The sequence below is a fragment of the Panthera onca genome, chromosome C2 (assembly GCF_046562875.1).
Source record: "Panthera onca isolate mPanOnc1 chromosome C2, mPanOnc1 haplotype 2, whole genome shotgun sequence".
Taxonomy (NCBI): domain Eukaryota; kingdom Metazoa; phylum Chordata; class Mammalia; order Carnivora; family Felidae; genus Panthera; species Panthera onca.
In genome coordinates, this window is record NC_138347.1 from 82,467,369 (window position 1) to 82,488,104 (window position 20,736).

The window sequence follows — 20,736 nt, forward strand, 5'->3', positions numbered from 1 at the left end:
AATCTCAGTCCAAAGAGAACAAGGACATCTCGTATTCATGCACCTAAATTCTGCAGCACAGCCAGATCTAGGAATATAAAGCTTTTTGTGAGAACAAAGAGGACAGACACTCCTCATAATAACTTTAGGAGGCTTGTACTCCTGGGAGCACTAAACAGTGATTAAAATCCAGCTGAATTAAACTCAGGTGGCTCAGAGGGCAGGGAAAAGAGAATTAATTCCGGGTTTCAGACCAAAACAGACTTTTTAAATATGCCTAAGTAGTCATTCTCCTACCTCTCTTTGCTGCTGGTTCAAATTATGTGAATTCCTCTGGCAAAGGGCAATTGTCTCTACCATGGTATCTTCAACATCCTTCAATGAAAGGTCCTCTTTGGCCTCTAGATTCAGAAAAATTGTTAACAATACTTAAGGATACATTACTGATAATCTCAGAGCTTCTGGAAAAAATTAAACTATTTTTTCTTTGTAGAGCCCTAGTTTTCCATTATATAATTCTTATATAATACCATTCTTCCATAAGAATGATACCAAGGCTTAGATTAAAAAACAGACAATTTAGCATAAGAGGAGTTTTCCATGTAAACGTCTGACATTCACAGCACATATAAAGCACATCATACTTAACATTTTAATATGTTTTGGCTATGTTAAAGTCCCAATCCTCTGTTTGTGGGTTAGTTAGTGGAAAGGTTACTTTTCACCTTTCTTGCCCTACCATTTCTTTTTCCATTTGTTTGTTTGTTTGTTTATTTCTTCATTCTGAGAGAGAGAGCATGTGTGTGTGAGTGGGGAAGGGGTATTGGGTGAGGGAGAAAGAGAATCCCAAGCAGGCTCTGTGCTGGTGGGATGTGACATGCCAACGTGGGGCTCGAACGCACGAACCATGAGATCATGACCTGAGCAGAAGTCAAGAGTCTGACGCTTAACCGACTGAGCCAGTCAGGCGCCCCTTCCATTTCTTAAGTGTAGGTTTAATATCTTAGGCCCTTTCCTTTTCATTTTTCAATAATTCCTCCCCTCCTATGGTTTCGACTCTTAGGTCCTTGCTAATAAATAAGTTTATTTATTCATTTTGAAAGAGAGAGAAAGAGAGAGAGAGAGAGAGAGAGAGAGAGAGCGCATGCGCGCATGAGCAAAGGAGGGGCAAAGAGAGAGGGAAGAGAGTGGGGAGAGAGAGAATCCTAAGAGGCTCTGCACTCATGTGCAGAGCCCCAAACGGGGCTCGAACTCACAAACTTTGAGATCATGACTTGAGCCGAAATCAAGAGTCAAACGCTTAACTGACTGAGCCACCTAGATGCCCCACTAATAACTTTTGAACATACACCTCCAGCCCTTATTCTTTTCATAATCTGCAGGGTGAATTTTTGACAGACTCTGTCAGACTCTGCTTAATCGATGACTACAAGCACCTTGAACTTGTATGTGCAAAACCCAACCCATTTTTCCCACCTCAAATCTTCTCCTCCCCCTTCCCAAACTAAGTTAATGAAACCATCACCTCTAAGTCAGTTTATAAATCTCCGTCATCTCTGATGCCCCACCCCCCTTCACCCACATGTCCAACTAAATTGCCACTTTTGCTGATTTTACTTTTGTGCCCTCACATGCCATGACTTCTGCCCTGTGGCTCTCTTCACCTCACGTTCACAACTGCAACAGCTTCTTAATTAAACTTCTGACTTCCAAATCTTGCTTCCCTCATTCTCCTTCATACTGTCACAAACACATCAGTTCTATCCACAAAAATCATTAAAGACTTCCAAGTTTTAAAAACAGAACATAGGGGTGCCTGGGTGGCTCAGTTGGTTAAGCGGCCGACTTCGGCTCAGGTCATGATCTCGCGGTCCGTTGAGTTCGAGTCCCGAGTCGGGCTCTGTGCTGACGGCTCGGAGCCTGGAGCCTGTTTCAGATTCTGTGTCTCCCTCTCTCTGACCCTCCCCTGTTCATGCTCTGTCTCTCCCTGTCTCAAAAATAAATAAAAGTGTTAAAAAAAAAAATTAAAAAAAACAAAACAAAACAAAAAACCAACATAAATAAACCTCTGACCCTAACTAAACATAGTAACGGTCTGGCTCAGGTTCTCGCCCTCTGTGCTCTTAGGTCACTGCACCAGGTCTTACTCCTGAGGTTCCTGACCAGGCACTTTCATAATGATGTGCTCCTTAGCCCAGATGCTTTTTCCTTGCTTTTCCCTATCAAACTTCTATTCACTATTCCAGTCTTACTTGACAGGTCATGTCTTTCACAAACTATCTTTGATTCATCAGTTTCAAACCATTCCCCAAGTTTCCACAATCCTTTGCCACTCTCACTGTACCTCTTTTATAATACTTGATTCTTCTAGCATTTGATGTTTTCATTTACCTGTCTCCTTCACAAGATGCTAATTCTTTGGATGACGGCTATGTTAGCCATCTGTGTATAATCCACAGGAACTAGCACAATGTCTTGCAATTAGCAGAACCTCCCAAATTCTTAAGTATCTAGAAAAATATTAAATCTGAAAGTAAATAGTGGGCATGAGACCATTACTGAGAAATTTATTTTCACTAAAATTCAAAGAACTAGCTTCTCTATACATATCACTTGCAAATCAGTGCAGTGATTTTAGGGAAACATTCTTCTTACTTTTCCCTCAATCTTTTATGTAATGTCTGCAAAAATTATTAACAAGGAAAATATCATAAATGCAATAAATCTCACATAATATGACTGAACAGAGACTGACAGTACAAAAATAATTATTAAATGTTTAGCTGAACTAAATACGGAAAAATCACTCAATTGTATGCTGAGGTTCCAAAAAGATTCAGTATAATAGCAAATGACCCCAGTACAACACAGACCCTAACACCTAGGATCTAACCAAAAAGAATATAGATAAATAAGTAATTTATAAAGAATTAGGGTAAACGTGTTTAAGGAAATGTGTGGGCCACGGGCTCCAAGAGAAGTGCTGATTGTTAAATACATAGGACGATCTAAAAATCGCCTATCAAATGAACTTTGGAAGAGTCATTTTAAAAATTTCAAGTGATGTGAAAACATATAATCCAATTCAAAAGTGGGCAAAGAACTTGAGTAAACATTTCTCTGAAGATACACAAATAACCAATATGCACATGAAAAGGTGAAAGGGTGGACCTATGCTGGCCTACTCCATCTTGCTCTGTGTCCTCCACCTTGAGTGACTATGTCCCCTATGTGCCCCCTTTCCGGGAAAATCGCAGAAACCTCAGGCCATGCCTCCTCCCCTTGAGTAACCTCCGCTCACCCGTTCAAACTTCCCGATCAAAACATGCCCGGTGACCTGCGTAACAGGACTCCGACCCTTCCCCAGCCAATCGGCTGAGGCCACAGCCATTACCTCACCAACTGCCCCTAGACTCCTATAAAACCTTTGTGCTTTTGAAACTCTCTCTCTCCCTGGTATCTCACCGCTGCCTCGGTGCAGGTAGGGGATTGAGCTCGAGCTAGCTCAAATAAAGGCTCTTTGCTTTTGCATCGGACTCGGCTCCCTGTTGGTCTTTGGGGATCACGAATTCTGGGCATAACAAAGGCACTCTACATTACTACTCAACAGGGAAATACGAATGAAAACCACAATAAGCTACTACTTCACACACGAGGATAGCTACTATTAAAGAAAACAGAGGGGCGCCTGGGTGACTCAGTCGGTTAAGCATCCAACTCTTGATACAGGCTGAGGTCATGATCTCATGGTTTTGCAACTGAGCCCATATGTGGCTCTGTGCTGACAGCATGGAGCCTGTTTGGGATTCTCTCTCTTCCTCTCTCTCTGCCCCTCCCCCACTTGCATTTTCTCTCAGAATAAATAAACTTAAAAAAAAAAAAAAGAAAACAGCAAGTGTTGGTGGGGACTTAAATAAACTGGAACCCTGTGTATTGCTGATGGGAATGTAAAAATGATGCAGCCACTGTAGAAAAAAGCAACCCAACTGTTGCTCAAAAATTAGAATCACCATTTAATCCAGCAATTCCACTTCTGGGTGTATACCCGGAAGAAATGAAAGCAGTGTTTCAAAAAGATACTTGTACACCCATGTTCACCAAAGTATTATTCACAATGGCCAAAAGGTGGAAGCAACTGAAATGTCCACTGACAGACAAAAGGATACAAAATGCAGTTGGTATATACCTGAAACGAAATATCATTCAGCCTTAAAAAGGAATGAAATTCTGACATGTGCTACAACATGGGTAAATTGTGAAGACATTATGCTAGGCCAGTAAGCCAGACTTAGAAAAGGATAAATGTTGTATAATTCTACTTTTATAAGATACCTCATCAAACTCACAGAGTGAGAAAGTAGAATGGTAGGTGCCAGAGACTGACTGGGGGGGGGGTGGGGGGTGGGGGGTGCAGGGAACGGGAGTAATTGTCTAACGGATACAAAATTTCAGTTTGGGAAGTTGAAAAACTTATGGAGATTGATGGTGAGGATGGTTGCACAACACTGTGAATGTACTTAATGCCACTGAACTGTACATTTACAAATGATTAAGATGGTAAATTTTGTGCTATGAATTTTACCACAATTAAAAAAAAATAAATCTAGTTTCTAAAATGTCTAGGAATATAGGGGCTCCCGGGTGGCTCAGTTGGCTAAGCATCGAACTTTTGATTTTGGCTCAGGTCATGATCTCACAGTTCGTTGAGTTCAAGCCCTGCATCAGACTCTGCTGAGGCTGCTTGGGATTCTCTCCCTCCCTCCCTCTCTACCCCTCCCCCAATTGCACACTCTCGCTTTCTCTCTCAAAAGAAATAAACATTTTTTAAAAACCCACTCAAGTGTCTAGGAAAATGATGGGAATTTTGTATCTATCTGTGACAAGGCCATTTAACATTCCATACTGTCAAGTTTTACTGCTTTGTGCTAAAAATTACATAAATGCAGTGCAGAAAACACTGGCTATTCCTCATTAGAAGCTCTGATTTGCTATTGCTTAGCATATTACAGTAATATTTAGGTATATTAGTAATATTTAGTAATATTTGGGTATTACAGTAATATTTAGTTATGCACCTTATTTATATATAACTAAAAATTGGCAGAGAAATATAATAAAAAAAATAATACCAGTGAAAAGTGCCTACTTTTCTGTACCCTGAACTCCACTGATGGCACCACAAAGCCACAATGGTTTACATGATTTCCTATTAGGAGCTCTTGAAAACAAGCTAAAATTGGGATCAATGTTCAAGTATTTATGCGGATCGACGTAATTATTAGTCAATAAATGCAGTTTGTTAGACAAAATCTTTTAAAACATGAGGTCCATGGGAAGAAATAATTGTAAATTATACTCAGAAACTTACTTTCATCTTGATGTGTTATCTCCTGAAGTTTGCTTTGTAGTCTCTAGGAGGTAAAAACACAAAACAAAAACACAGGAGGTAAGAGGAACACTGTTACCTAATCCACAAATATTTGAACTACATATTTTACAAGAAAAAACAAGGTTATAAAGAATGACCCTTACTGTCATTCAGAAGAGAATTCTTGTGTATACAGAAAGCAGAGCTAGCAGTACCGAAGGGGACCCAAAATATCAAGTGTCACTTAATCTGCCCCACTCTGCTTCTGTTGTACCACCATATAGTCATCAATGACATTCTCTAGCAGGGTAATTAGGAGTAGGATTTATCCAAGCTTTGTATAAGGGAATAAAATTCACACTGGGCTATGAGAAAAAGGGGTGAGAGCGAATAAGAAAGAACATACAAGACTGTCTCCACAGCAGAGGGCACAGCCTTGAGTGTGGCACCTCTAAATATGCAATTGCAGTGTCCACTGCTCTAACCGAATACTAGGATCCTTAGAAAGCATTAACTGATAGTCCAGCATTACTGATATTCCAGATATTACTATACACTGAGACTGGCCTTTAATATATCCCTCCTACTCCAAATTTGCTCTTTTTCTTGAGGTCCCTTATAGGCTAAAAACTGTCCCTTATAGGCATACAACTGTCATCAACCACTTCCTCTTACTTCCTCCATACTATATTCAAAGATCAAAAGTTCTCAAATCCAATCCTCTTCCCACTCCACCACCACCACTGCCTCCAGCTCAAGCCTCACAGATTCACACCCACACTACCCAGCTTGGCAAGTGCTCTCTGCTTCCTCCCTAAGATGAACCTCCCCCTTTTCTACCTGCCCCTCAGTCTCCTACCTAACCAGAGCAGTCTTAATGAAACAACACTGTATCAGTTCCTTCGCTTATAAACTTTTAGTTGATCTTGTGTGAACAACAGAGTCTGTCCTAATTCTTTAGGGTGTCCTACAAAATCTTCCCAGATCTGCACCCAGCCTTTGCTTCTAGCCTGCCAACACATGGATAGTGGAGCCCTAGTAAAATGCTGGCTGCTCTCCTAGTCTTTCGTATTTCTTTGTACTCCTATGCTTTTGTAAATGATGGTGTTATTCCCTTCAAGGATATACTGCCTCTCTTTCCCCCATCCGTGCCAGGAATACTTTTAACTATCCTTTAAAACTAGATTCACGATATCTCCAACAAATAGACGACAAGGAAAAAAGAGATGTAGGGATAACTTCTACATTAAAAGAGGTTGAGAGCTTACACAAAACCTCTGTGGAATATTCTTCCTGGCCTGTTTTATGATTACACAGCTAGAGAAAAACTAGAAGCCAATAAAGAAATTCTTTTTTTTTTTTCCTTGCTCTAAATATCTTTTTTAACTTAAATTCAAGTTAGTTAACATGTAGTGTAGTACTGGTTTCAGGACTAGAATTTAGTGATTCATCACTTCCATATAATCTGACCTGTCAGATGCCGTTTAGTTTTGTTGATTGCTTCCTTCACTGTGCAGAAGCTTTTTATCTTGATGGGGTCCCAATAGTTCATTTTTGCTTTTGTTTCCCTTGCCTCCTGAAATATGTCTGGTAAGAAGTATAGTCACATTTTTGCTGCAGCTAAGGTCAAAGAGGCTGCTGCCTGTACTCTTCTCTAGGATTTTGATGGTTTCCTGTCTCACATTTAGGTCTTTCACTCATTTTGAATTTGCTTTTGTGTATGGTGTAAGAAAGTGGTCCAGTTCCATTCCTCTGCATGTTGCTGCATGTGTGCTGGATACACATACATACATATATAGGAAGAGAGGATATCCCTAATCTATTCCTTTGCTACATAACAGTATTTAAAAAACTGATACAATACTTCACACTTATTAGAATGGCTACCAACAAGAAAACAGAGAAAAGCAAGTGTTGGAGAAAATGTAAAGAAATTAAAAGCCTTTGTGCGTTTCTGATGAGAATGTAAAATGGTGTAGCCACTATGGAAAGCAGTATGGCAATTCTTTAAAGATTAAAAATAGTATTTTCATTTAATTCAGTAATTCCATTCTGGTTGTATGCCCAGAATAAATGAAAGCAGAGTCTTGAAAAGATGTTTGTACACCCATGTTCATGGCAGAATTATTCACAAAGTTTGAAAGGCAGAAGCAACCCAAGTGTCTACCAACAGATGAATGAATAAACAAAATTTGGTATATACATAAAATGGAGTACTATCCAGCCTTAAAACTGAATGAAATTCTGGCACATGCTACAACATGGGTAACTCTTTAAGACTTTATGATTAATGTATACAAAAAGGCAAATACTGTGTGATTCCATGTATGTGAGGTAGAGTAGTCAAATTCATGGAGTCATAAAGAATGGGGGCTGCCAGGGGATGTGGGGTGGGAGGAATGGGAGATTACCATTTAATGGGTATAGAGTTTCAGTTTGGGAAGTTGAAAAAGTTCTGGAGAGGGATAGTGGTGACGATTGCACAAAAATGTGACTATACTTAATACCACCAAAATGATAAGTTTTTATTGTAGGCATAACAATTTTAAAAATGGATAAAAATTTTTGTGAAAAACTGATAGAACATCAACTGTTGGTGAGAATTAGCAACCCAAACTCTTATACATTATTGGAGAGGATGTAAAATGGAATAACCACTTTGGAAAGAGGTCTGGTAATATCTTATAGACCTAAAACCTAGACCTAGCCTATGACCTAGGGATTCCAGTCCTTGGTACTGACATTTTCCTGTGAAAATGAAAATATTTGTGTACAAAAGTGATCGTAGTAGCTTTACTCTTAATAGCCAAAAACTAGAAATAGCCCAGGTGTCAATCATCAAGAGACTGAATGAATAGTAGTATATTCGTACAATACCATTCAGCAATAAAAGAAACGGACTACTGATACATCTCAAAAATATGGTGAAAGGAGAATTATACAAGACTACTAAGGGAGGAACCCATGAATGCATGAATGCATAAAATAGGTAAAACTAATTCACAGTGAAAAAAAAAAACAGAAAAATGATGATCTGTGGGGGGACAAAAGTGGGAATGCGTATGAAGAGGCATGAAGGAACTTTCTCTGATGAAGCTAATGTTCTCTATTTTGTTAGGGACTAGGGACATAGGTGTATGCATTTGTCACAACTCAGTACATGACACATTTAAGACTTGTGCACTTTATTGTATATAAATTTCACCTTAAAAGTATACCAGAAAGAAATGTTCTACCCAATGACTAAACTCTAGTCATGATAAAAATAGTGGTAAGATGCAATACTGTCTGCAACTTACTTTGACACACAAGAAATGAAGATGGACTGATGAAAACTTACACAATGCTACAGGTCAATTATATCTCAATAAAAAGACAGATTGATGAATGGAGGCGTGGACAGAAAATGACAAAGCAAATATAGTAAAATATTACCTTTAGCATTATTAAGAAGGCCCCATGAATATCTCCTTTTTTTTCTAATAGATAGGCAGTAACTTCATGAAGTTGATACTTCTGGGTAATCTAGGAAAGAAGAAATGATAAGGATTTTTGTTCACAAATCTTGATTGTGGAGAGGATCCTACTAAAGATGAAAACAATATGACAGTAAATAATGAATTCATACCTCAGTAGTACATTACTTTCCAGTGTAATATGAAATATTGGACTTTCTAGTGTTAGAAGTTGCCCATCTTGGCAGTTCTAACTAAACCATGTTCATTCACTTTTTTCTTCACTATTGTTTAGTTTAAAGTTTTCATTTACCTGACTGAGTATATCCACTGGAAAAAAGGTAACACATATGTATAAGTGAGATCTTAATAAGAATCAATAAACTAAAAGTTTCTAATTAGTAAAAATGAAATACCAAGTAAACTAAGAAGATAAATGAAAGATATTAAGTGCAGAAAATAATGCTATGGGAAAGAAACAACAGAGAAACAGTACAGAGTTTCAACAAACCCCAAAATAGTCTTTGAAAAGACTAATAAAGTAGAATAAAACTTTCTTAGCAGCAAGAAAAAAGAGAGGCACAAATAACATTATTAGCATATAAACAGGTTCAAAGGAGAAAAGTGTGATCATCTCAATAAATGCAGGAAAAAGTATTTGATAAAATGCAGTACCCATTCTTAGCAAAAACAAAACACTCTTACCTAAACTGAGAATTGAACTCTTAATTTATTAAAAATTATCTATCAAAATCCTAAAATAAACAGCATATTTAATGTAAAATGTTAGACCCATTCCCTTTAAAATCAGAAACAAGGTTAAGATTGCATACTATCACTGTTTCTAAATAATATCCTGGAGCTCTTAGACATCTGGTAAGAGAGAGAAAACAGTGTAAATGTAAAAAAAAAATTTTTTAAAAGAAAAGAAAGAAAAGCTAAAGACAAGAAAAACTACCATTATTCTTGAAAAATAGTATTGTCATTAAAAAATCTAGAAACTATTTAAATGAAGAAAGAATTCAGATTCTTTTTGATACAAAACAATGCATAAAAATTAGTAACCTACAGCAGCAGCAATCGACAAAGATGTCATTTCAAAAACTTTCCTTCCACATTGTTAACAAAAAGTGTAAGTATCTAGGAACAAATTTAAGATAATATTTGCAAGAACCTCGTATATCATATAAAAGTTGTTGAAACCTCACTAAAGAACGTAAAAGGCTTTTAAAAAGACAACCATGTTCCTGAATGTGAAGACTCTACGTTGTAAGATGTCAATCTTCCCTGAATTAACCTATAAATTCATTGTATATATTTCATCAAAATGCCAGAAGTTTGTTGGTTTTTAAATTTTTTTTTAATGTTTATTTATTTTTGAGAGACAGAGACAGAGCAAAAGTGGGGGAGGGGCAGAGAGAGAGGGAGACACTGAATCAGCAGCAGGCTCTAGGCTCTGAGCTGTCAGCACTGAGCCCAACATGGGGCTCAAACTCACGAAACGTGACATCATGACCTGAGCCCAAGTCAGACGCTTAACCTACTGAGCTATCCAGGTGCCCCTGTTTTTTGTTTTTTTAAAGGAAGATGACAACATGATTCCTAATTTGATGTAGAATAGTAAGAGTCTAAGAGTACACATGAATTTTAAAGAAAAACAATGAGGAGGGAAGACTCTTCTTTCAAATTAATAAGCCTTATTGTGAAGCTATATTATTTAAAATATGTGGTAACAGTAAAAGGAAAGACATGACCAAATGAACAGAAGAGATTCCACAAAAAGATCCATGTATATCTGAGAGTTCAGTATACAGCAGAATGGCATTATGAATCAGTGAGGAAAGGATACCAGAAATACCACATACACCACCGGTTATACACAGGGGAAAAAAAAATACAGAAATCCCTCCCTTGATCTGTTTACAAAAATTAATTCCAGATGGATTAAAAGCCTAAATGTAAAAAGCTAAGCTATAAAACTCGTGTAAGAGGATATCTTTTATACCATCAAGGTAGAAAAGGAAGACTCACACACAAAAATTTAAACCTTAAAGGAAAAGAATGATAAATTAACATAGAAGTCACTAGAAACCAAATTAAAAAAAAACATGCCACAATACATTGGAAGAAGGCATCCCCAACATATAAAATCAGTGAAGGATTAGAGATGCAGAAATTAGAATTTCTACAAATCAGTAAGGGCAAAAACTCAGTAGAAAAATGGGCAAATGATATGAACAGATAATTCAGAGAAAAAAAAACTGAAAGTCATTAAACATATGGAAAGATGTTCAATGTCATGAATAATCAATGATACCCATCATGCTGGCAAAAATTAAAAGTCTAAAAGTGTAGGGCTCCTGGGTGGCTCAGTTGGTTAAGTGTCTGACTCTTGATTTCTGCTCAGATCATGATCTCACAGTTTATAAGTTTGAGCCCTGAGTCAGGCTCTGCGTTGAGGGTGTGGATCCTGCTTGGGGTTCTCATTCATTTTCCCTCTCTCTCTCTCTCACTCCCACTCTCACTCTCATTTTCGCTCTCTCTGTGCCCCTCCCCAGCTCTCTCTCTCTTTCTCTCAAAAATAAATAAACTTTTAAAAAAAAAAAAAGCCAAAAAATGTTAGGAATCAACTAGAATGTGGAAAAATAACAAATACCAAACATTGATGGTGAGAATAGAAACAAACAGGAGATCAACTTGGCAGTAACAATAGAATAAGCTAGTCTACTGTCTAAGAATTCCGCTTCCAGGTAATTACTTAGAGAAAGCTCACATGGGCACATAAGAAGGTTCATACAAAGATGTATAAGGTAGCATTATTTAGGATGTGAAGGACTGGAAACAATTTGAATGTCTATCCATAGGGAAATAAACTGTGGCATACTCATTCAATTGATATTATATGATCATTAAAATGAATGAGCTAATTCTACATGTATAAAAATTGATAAATTTAAAAAATTTAATAAAAAAGCAATTTGCAATAGGGTATGTTCTATATGATACCATTATTACAAATTCTATAAACATGGAAGACTGTGTCAGGCATTTTATTTATTTTTTTATTATTTTTTTAACATGAAATTTATTGTCAAATTGGTTTCCATACAACACCCAGTGCTCATCCCAACAGGTGCCCTCCTCAATGCCCATCACCCAACCTCCCCTCCCTCCCACCCCCCATCAACCCTCAGTTTGTTCTCAGTTTTTAAGAGTCTCTTATGTTTTGGCTCCCATCCTCTCTAACCTCTTTTTTTTTTTCTTTTTTCTTCCCCTCCCCCATGGTCTTCTGTTAAGTGTCTCAGGATCCGCATAAGAGTGAAAACATATGGTACCTGTCTTTCTCTGTATCACTTATTTCACTTAGCATAACACTCTCCAGTTCCATCCACGTTGGTACAAAAGGCCATATTTCATTCTTTCTCATTGCCACGTAGTATTCCATTGTGTATATAAACCACAATTTCTTTATCCATTCATCCATCAGTTGATGGACATTTAGGCTCTTTCCATAATTTGGCTATTGTTGAAAGTGCTGCTATAAACATTGGGGTACAAGTGCCCCTATGCATCAGCACTCCTGTATCCCTTGAATAAATTCCTAGCAGTGCTATTTCTGTATCATGCATTTTATAGGAAAAATAAACACAGATGGGAAGAATATGCTTCCCATCTTCAGGTTGGTGGTAACCTCGGGGAGGGGGGGGGGGGAGGAGGGGAAAGAGGATGATTTCTAAAACAAACAACAAAGATTTAAAGCCAGTATGTCAAACATGAACATCTATAAAACTGGGTTGGTGGGTACACTGATATTTGAAATTCTGTACAATTCTATATACTTTAAATATTTTACACTTAAAAAATTTTTAAAGTGTGAGTAGTTCAGAAGGTGGCACAGGGAATAGAGATTACTGTTTCGTAAGTATTGATAATAAAGGAAAGGATATATAACAGTAGTTTAAAAATAAATTTTAAATACTAGCCTCTTATTGATCAGAATATGTATGTGTGTATACGTACACTCATGCACACACACACATGCACATAGTCATGTTCATGTGGAAACAGGAGAAAACAAGGGAGGGGACCCAAGGCAATGACCGTGTTGAGACTACTGACTGCCACTGAGCCTGTCTTATGCACAGCAAGCTATCTAACCATCAGAGCCTACAAACAAGAGCTTGGTTTCTCCTTTTAATATATTTATTGTATTCCTTTGTCTTGGCTTGTGTGTTGGCTAGAATGTCTGTGAAACTTGATTAGTAACAGCAATGGACATGCGCTGTTTCTGACTTTACTGGAATAAAGGGACAGCAGTTTACCACAGCAATGTAGAGCAGGCACTGTGGAGGCAGACTATTTGGGTTCGATCCCGGGGGCTATGTTATGTTAGTCTCCTTTTGCTCATGTTTAAACTGGTGAATGGTTAGGATGAGTTTACTCACATCCGCTCTGCATTCCAGGTCTTACCTGGATGGTTTCTTCCAGGCGGTAGCACTCAAGGATCTGCAGCGTCTCTATAACCTGGTTTGGGTCGAACTGACACAACAGCTCAATGAACTGCTCCGTAACAGAGGGAGGCATCTGCAGCGATTCCTGATTTACATGAATACCTTCCCTGAAAACATAAATAGAAAGAGAACGGCATTAATTCATCACATCTGTCATTAAGTATGTAATGACAGGTAAAAAGTATGTCAACCTTAAAAGCAAAACTCCCTTCTGGTGACATAAAATTGTGAATTGAAGGTCTCACTTTTACTTAGGGTGTTAGGGTGAGCTGTGTATTATATCAGACACAGTCTAAATCACAACAGTTCTCAGTTTATAGTGAATAATTAAGGAAATAATATTCAGTGAAAGCTCCTCTAAATAAATACCAAAGTTGTACTGTTGCTCGAGAAGAAACAAAAATTAACCAATGATCCACGAGTAACTATATATAGTAAACCATCTTCCACTTTCAACAACTGGCCCTACCATACTTCGTTAGTAGCACCAATCACACCATGTTGTAACTACTTCCTTAATTATCTTCCTTATCTAAAGACTATAAACTCTTTGAGGATAGGTACCAGGTATCTTCTCACTAACGAATTCTTAAAGCCTGCAACAGTACCCTGCATGTTGTAAGGGCTAGTTATTTACACGCTACTAAAACAAATTTATAAAGTGGATCAATAGTAGGACACACAATATTCATGTGTTCATTTATTTTGTATGTCAGCTAGTCACCAAAGCCCACTATTCAGAATACCTACAACAAAAGCTAGAGATACTGGGGTGCCGGGGTAGCTCAATCGGTAGAGCATGTGACTCGAGCTCAAAGTTATGAGTTCAACCCCTACGTTGGATGCAGAGCTTTCTTTAAAAAAAAAAAAAAGGAAAAAAAAAAGCTAGAGAAATAACAGAATTAGTTTTATCACAGTGGACACTCAACTACTGGTGGCCAAAAGAAATTATTTAGAAAATCAACTACTGCTCATTACAGACATACAAATCATCTTTAAAAGAAGTCAGTTCCTTTTGAGAGCCCTATCTTTTCTTCACCTCAACTAAAGCTCCTTATGTAAAGAACTGGAATAGGGTTAATAAGATACAAAACTGCTTGGGAAACTAGCTTTGTGAAGAAACGTTAAGGCAGATGGTTTAAAGCAACATCTCCCAGCTCTTCTCACATCACGCATACAGAGAAGGACAGCATTTGCATGGCCCATCAGAACAAAGTAAGACTGATCACAGGGGACTATGGGTACCCCAAGACCCACCCCAAGAGCTGAGGGGATCCGTCTCTAGGCACACCTGTGACCCATGTGCAGCACACCAACAGTCATAGGCGGGAATCTCTGACTCCGCAGAGAACAATTTGAGGTTATAAAGGTCCTATAAATAATGGTAAATAGCCCTCCTATTTTTACCAGTAAGAGCCTTCAGCTAGAGAAAGAGGAATTATATTTAGACATAGGAAATCTTTCCTAAACTAAGAGTTTTGTGACACTCAGTCCCTACCAGAGGTTGACTGATGAACTCATTAATTAAGCTCTGCTGCTTGGAGCTGTCAATACTTGCTGATGGGCTAATTCGGTATGTCCTCAAATTGGCTGTAAATCTCTAAGTTCGAGTTTCATTTCGTTAGTTCACAGCTGCCTTTAAAGCAGGATTTAGGTAAGTAACTGGTTATTCCTTAAGTACAGCATCACCTTAGTTCTTCCTATGTAACATGAAAATTATCTTTTTAAGTGTCTAGGTCCCAACTACACTATAAACTCGGAGAGCAAAGACTGCTGCATTCAATGTCTCCCAGCACTCACACAGTCTTGGCACATAATAAATAAGCACTCGGTAAATGTACACTGAATTGAACTGGACAGGCAATAATGTGCTGGATGGCCTTCAAAAAAGGGGAACCAAATACAGGATAGAGGGGTGCAAATGACAAGGACTAGGGCTATGAAATCAGATTCAGCTGTGAATGAATGCTGTCAGAAAGCTCTACACGGACCAAATAGAAAATGCACATGATAATCACAGGGGAACGATGGGTCTTTATGTAAGATCAACGTTTTGTCCCAACAGAATATGCCCACGTAAAAGAAAAAGGGAATGCTAATCGATGATCGTTAACATTAAGGTGAGCTGGTGTACTTCTCAGATGTTTATGTCATATTGTAGGTAGTGTTAATATTTTATCTACGCCACACTTCTGTTACTATGTCTTATAAATGCAAGACTATGGAGCAAATTAAGACTAGACATAAGCATCTGCCAATAAATCCCAGTATTTAATTCTTTCCAGAACACTTATTGACAAAACTCTTTACAAGTACTAAGGATGTGAATATGCATCAAACCAAGCAAATCACTCAGATGAATAGATTCCGATGCATTCATTTGTGAGGGAAATAATATGTCTGCTGGGAAATGATCAGGCAACATCAACATAATGAAAACTTTAATAAACTAATACACTTACACCCATTTCTGACTGCTGCTTCACAGTCTTGCACATAAATACAAATTGTTATATTCCCTTCTCAAAGCTACTTCTGTTACTCTTCTATTAGCTATCTGCTTTGCCACTGTTAACTTTAGTGTATCAAAACTATATGTTTTAAACCTAAACGTTATCTATTCTTTTGGGAATTTCTATTTTAATCATAGCAATGACATATAAGATATAAACACTTAAGTATATATAAAAGGTAGATTTTTATAAGGCATACACTAGACTTTCTCTTGTCATTTTTTTAAATTTCAATTTTATTTAAATTCTAGTTAACATATATTGTAATATTGATTTCAGGAGTAGAATTAGGGATTCACCACTTACATATAACACTCAGTGCTTATTCCAACAAGAGCCCTACTTTATACCCATCACCCACTTAGCACATCCCCTGCCATTTCCCTCCATCAACCTTCAGTTTGTTCTCTATAGTTAAGAGTCTCTTACGGCTTGCTTCCATCTCTCTCTTTTTCCCTCCCTTCCCTATGTTCATCTGTTCTGTTTCTTAAATTCCACATATGAGTGAAATCATATGGTATTTGTCTTTCTCTGACTTATTTTGCCTAGCATAATACACTCTAGCTCCATCTACATCATTGCAAATGGCAAGATTTCATTCTTTTTGATGGCTGAGTAATATTCCATTGTGTATATATACCATATCTTCTTTATCCATTCATCAATCAGTGGACATTTGGGCTCTTCCCATAGTTTGGCTATTGTTGATAATGCTGCTATAAATATCCGGGTGCATGTGCCTCTTCAAATCAGTATTTTTGTAGCCTATGAGTAAATACCTAGTAGTGTAATTGGTGGGTTATAGGGTAGTTCCATTTTTAACTTTTTGAGGAAAGTCCATACTGTTCTGCACAGTGACTACACCAGTTTGTATTCCCACCAATAGTACAAGAGGATTCCCCTTTCTCCACATACTCACCAGTACCCATTGTTTCCTGTGTTGTTTTAAAGCAGAGTACTTATATGCCTTGTGAAATACATGCACACCAACCATACCCAAAAATTCAGGTTGGGGAAAACATTCACACTTACTCAGGTTGTGATAAATAATTTAAAATTATGATCTTGTACATTTGGCTGTTACTGGGAAGGATAAACTATGCTTCAGTTTTGAATAAATGATGTCATTAAAATGACTCTAAAATTCTGATAAAAATATTTGACAAAGAAAATAAATGTTGCAGGGAGATGAAAAAAAGTCTGGTCTGGTCTCTCCCCTTCACTCTAAATATTGCACAAAAATAGGCCAGTCTAGACTACTCTACATTTCTGAGGGAGAGAATTTCACAATCTCCCGGTAACTTGTGCTGACAACTTAGGGCCACCTCAGCTTAGCCTAAATCCTGACTGCTTGAATTCTCTGCTCATCCCCATATAACCAGTCCTTAGAGGTAGTGGCGTACTGATGACTGCTTGGTACCTTTTAGACTGAAAACTCAAATACATCATTCACAACACACGAGAGTGAAGACAATTATTGTCCATGGAGTTATCATTCTAATCAAGTTGTTTTACAAGGTTGTTAACCTGAGCTTCCAGTTTTCCATTTTACATTCCATGTTAAAAATGCCACAATGTAATCCCATGTCCTTTGAACAAAACATAAGTGAATGTGCCAATCTGCCTGAAAAACACTTTTTAAGAGGCATTATTATAGGCAGCAAAGACAATACCCACAAAATGCGCATGGAATTGTAACAACAGTAACGCCTCACAAACCAGACAGGAGACTGGTTTAGGTGGAAACCCATCCGTTGCAAGAAAGAACATAGTAGGTGTGGCTCTCCATGATGGCTCTCTAAGTCAGGCAGAGATGACAGTATCCCTCATACAGAACAGCCACACTTCCTTATCAACTTTTATGAGGCGCAGACCAAAGCAGACAAGGGCACCGTTCTGTCTAATGGCAAAGATTCTGCCACATCAAATAAATGTAACAGCAGATGTAATTCAGGTCTTCAGGGGACTTGTTCACTTTCCATTTCCCTAGTCTGATACTAGTGTCAAAGATGTCCTTCCCAAAACTTAATAGAATTTTTGTTCTCTTTCTGATATTCACAAAAGAGAAAGTGTATTGTTTTCAATGTTCTCTTGCATAAAGAGGAAAAATGGCTTTTATAAGCTAACAGAAATAAGAGCCTAATGATTTTCATAGAAAAATAATTTAGTTTCATAACTTCATCAGGTATAAAGAGTACCTGGGGATGCCTGGGTGGCTCAGTCAGTTGAGCGCCCAACTCTTGATTTTGGTTCTGGCCATGATCTCGCAGATTGTGGGGTCGAGCTCCACGTCAGGCTCTGCACTGATTGTGTGGAGCCTGCTTGGCAGTCTTCGCCCTCTCTCTACGCCTCCCCCACTTACACACTCTCTCTCCCAAAATAAACATTAAAAAAAAAGTGTATCTGGATCATTCCAATGTTGTACAGATTTCAATTAAATCTCACAGGGTAAGCTAAAACAACTTTTCCAAAATACTATTAAAAATGGTAATAAGAAGAATGCTGAGGTTATTTGTAATGTGTACTTTCTTCCTACTGCAAAGCTCTCCCTAACACTGAAATATGCCAGTGATCCCACTAGCAAGAATTGTCTTAATGTGGCCTAATTCAAAGAAAGACTGGGAAGGTGCAGGTCCTGCCACCTCGGCATAATACCTAAATTGGGGCATTTGTAGGTCTGGATGAGATGCCTGATGCCATTCTCTCCCCAAAGTGATAGATGGAACTAGAGAGACAAAAGAGATGCAGTTCTGTGACCCCACTGCAGAGACATTCTTTCAACAGTTTTCAGAGGTACGGTTTGAACTGATGCTGGGTCAGACTACATAAATCTGATATCCACATATAATTCTGAACATATAGAGAACAAAGACATTTAGTTTCTGGTCTGGCATGTAAAGAGCTTGAAAGTTAACACCTCCATCCTCTCAGGAAAAATGCTGAGCAAACAGAAAATCAACAACTCTTGTTCCATCTACCTGAGAGCTGAAGTGGTGGGGCCAGCTGCCACCCCTGAGTTAGAGAGCAACAGACAGGTGGGTATAAATGATCACAGCCTACTGGAGCAGAAGCCACCACTGCTGGAGCTGGTACACTGGGGTAGGAAAACTTCAGCCGTCAATGACAAAATGCCAGAGATTCGGTGTGGACAGACTGCAGAATTAAATATCCTAGGGGGCCGAGTCTTGGGGGGAGTTTCCCTACTTTCATGGATTTTATCTTGAGGAGCTACCAGGTTCTCATTGTGAAGACCGGAGAAAAATCCAGTCATGCTTCCAGTACCAGAGAGGAGAAAAGTGGCCGTTTAAAAATATATCCAGAGCATTTTGTTCTTCTTAACAAGGCCTGCTATGGACTGAATTATGTCCCCTGCAAATTCATACGTTGAAGTCCCAACTCCCGATATCTCACAATGTGACCTTATTTGGAAACAGGACTTTGTAGATGTAATTAGTTAGGATGAGGTTATACTGGAGTAAGGTGGACTCATAATCCAACATAACCAGTGTCCTTAAAAGAAGAGAAAATTCTGACATAAACATACATACAGGGAGAATGCATGTGAAAATGAAGGTTGAAATCAGGGTGATGCTTTCACAAGCTAAGGAATGACAAAGATTGCCAGCAAAGCACCAGAAAGTAGAGGAGGAACATGGAACTCTTTCTCACAACCCTCCCAACATTTATCTTGGACTTCCAGTCTCCACAACTGAGACAATAAGTTTCTGTTGTTTAGCCACACAGTTGTGGTACTTTGTGAAGGCGGGCCTTGCAAAGTAATACAACTGCCCTCAAGGGAAACTATTTTAGCAGAGACTAACCAAGCTGAGGGAAGAGAAATAACCACATCCAGCCCTCTCTAGCCTTCCTGTCTCACTTAAAGGGGTACAAGGGGGTTACTGAGAAGTACTTGGGAGGGTCATTGCCAGAGACACAACTCACCAAGAGTGAACACTAATCACAGGACTAAAGAATGCTTCTCCTCCACCACACCTCACCACGACATCAATAGGGCATGCCTATATAATAACAGGGGAAAAGAACCGAAAGAACTACACAGCTCAGACTTTACGAAAAGTCTCTAGGGAAATCTAAAGACAACCAGGGAGAGAAAAACATGGACACCGAAGTAATTTTCAGGATCAGACAACTACCGCTACGGCAAACAGTAAGCAAAGCCTCACGCTTAACCAGATAAACATAAACTTCACACCAAAGGCCTATTTGCCATAGTTCCTTTCATGCAGTACATTATCTCCAGCTTTCAATAAAAAGTTACAAGACAACATAAAAAACAACAACAACAAATACAGTTTGAAGAGATTTAGCAAGCCTCAGAACCAAACACAAATATGCCGGAGATGTTGGATTTATTACATGGGATCTTAAAACTTATGATCAATATGCTGAGGGCTCTTACTGGAAAAAGTGACAACATGTAAGTACAGATGGGTAAAGTAAGCAGAGAAATGGAAACTCTAAGGAAGGATCAAAAGAAAATGCTAGAAATGAAAAAAACACTAAATAAAATTAAGAATGCCTTTGATGGCCTCATCAACAGCCTGGATACCGCTGAGGAAAGAATCAGTGAGTTTAAAGGTGTGTCAATAACATGTCAATAGAAATTCCCAAACTGAAGCACAAAGAGAAAAGAAACTTGAGGGCAGAAAGACCCAGAACAGAATATCCAAAGACTGTGGCACAAATATAAAAGGTAACGCCATAAGAAGAAAGAGAAAATGGGAAAGAAATATTTGCACAGCAATAATGACTGAGAATTTCCCCAAATTAATGATAGATATCAAACTACTGATTCAGGAACCTCAGAGAACACCAAAGAGGACAAACAGCAAAAATCTATACCTAGGCATATTATATTCAAACTGCAGAAAATCAAAGGCAAAGAGAAA

General features: G+C 38.2%; 1 protein-coding gene across 4 annotated transcripts in view; it reads right to left on the reverse strand.

The window, feature by feature from the left end:
* The window catches only part of VPS8 (VPS8 subunit of CORVET complex), a 250,782-nt gene that overhangs the window by 77,290 nt on the left and 152,756 nt on the right, over window positions 1-20,736 (reverse strand). For all 4 annotated transcript variants that reach the window (XR_013557963.2, XR_013557964.2, XM_060639415.3 and 1 more), the window contains exons 36-39: window positions 13,273-13,420; window positions 8,783-8,872; window positions 5,348-5,390; window positions 277-380 (exon numbers count right to left, since the gene is read on the reverse strand). Coding sequence is in view for 2 of the 4 variants with exons in the window: in XM_060639415.3 (XP_060495398.1) it covers window positions 277-380; window positions 5,348-5,390; window positions 8,783-8,872; window positions 13,273-13,420 (385 nt within the window). In the remaining 2 variants the exon portion in view is untranslated. The remainder of the gene's footprint in view (window positions 1-276; window positions 381-5,347; window positions 5,391-8,782; window positions 8,873-13,272; window positions 13,421-20,736) is intronic.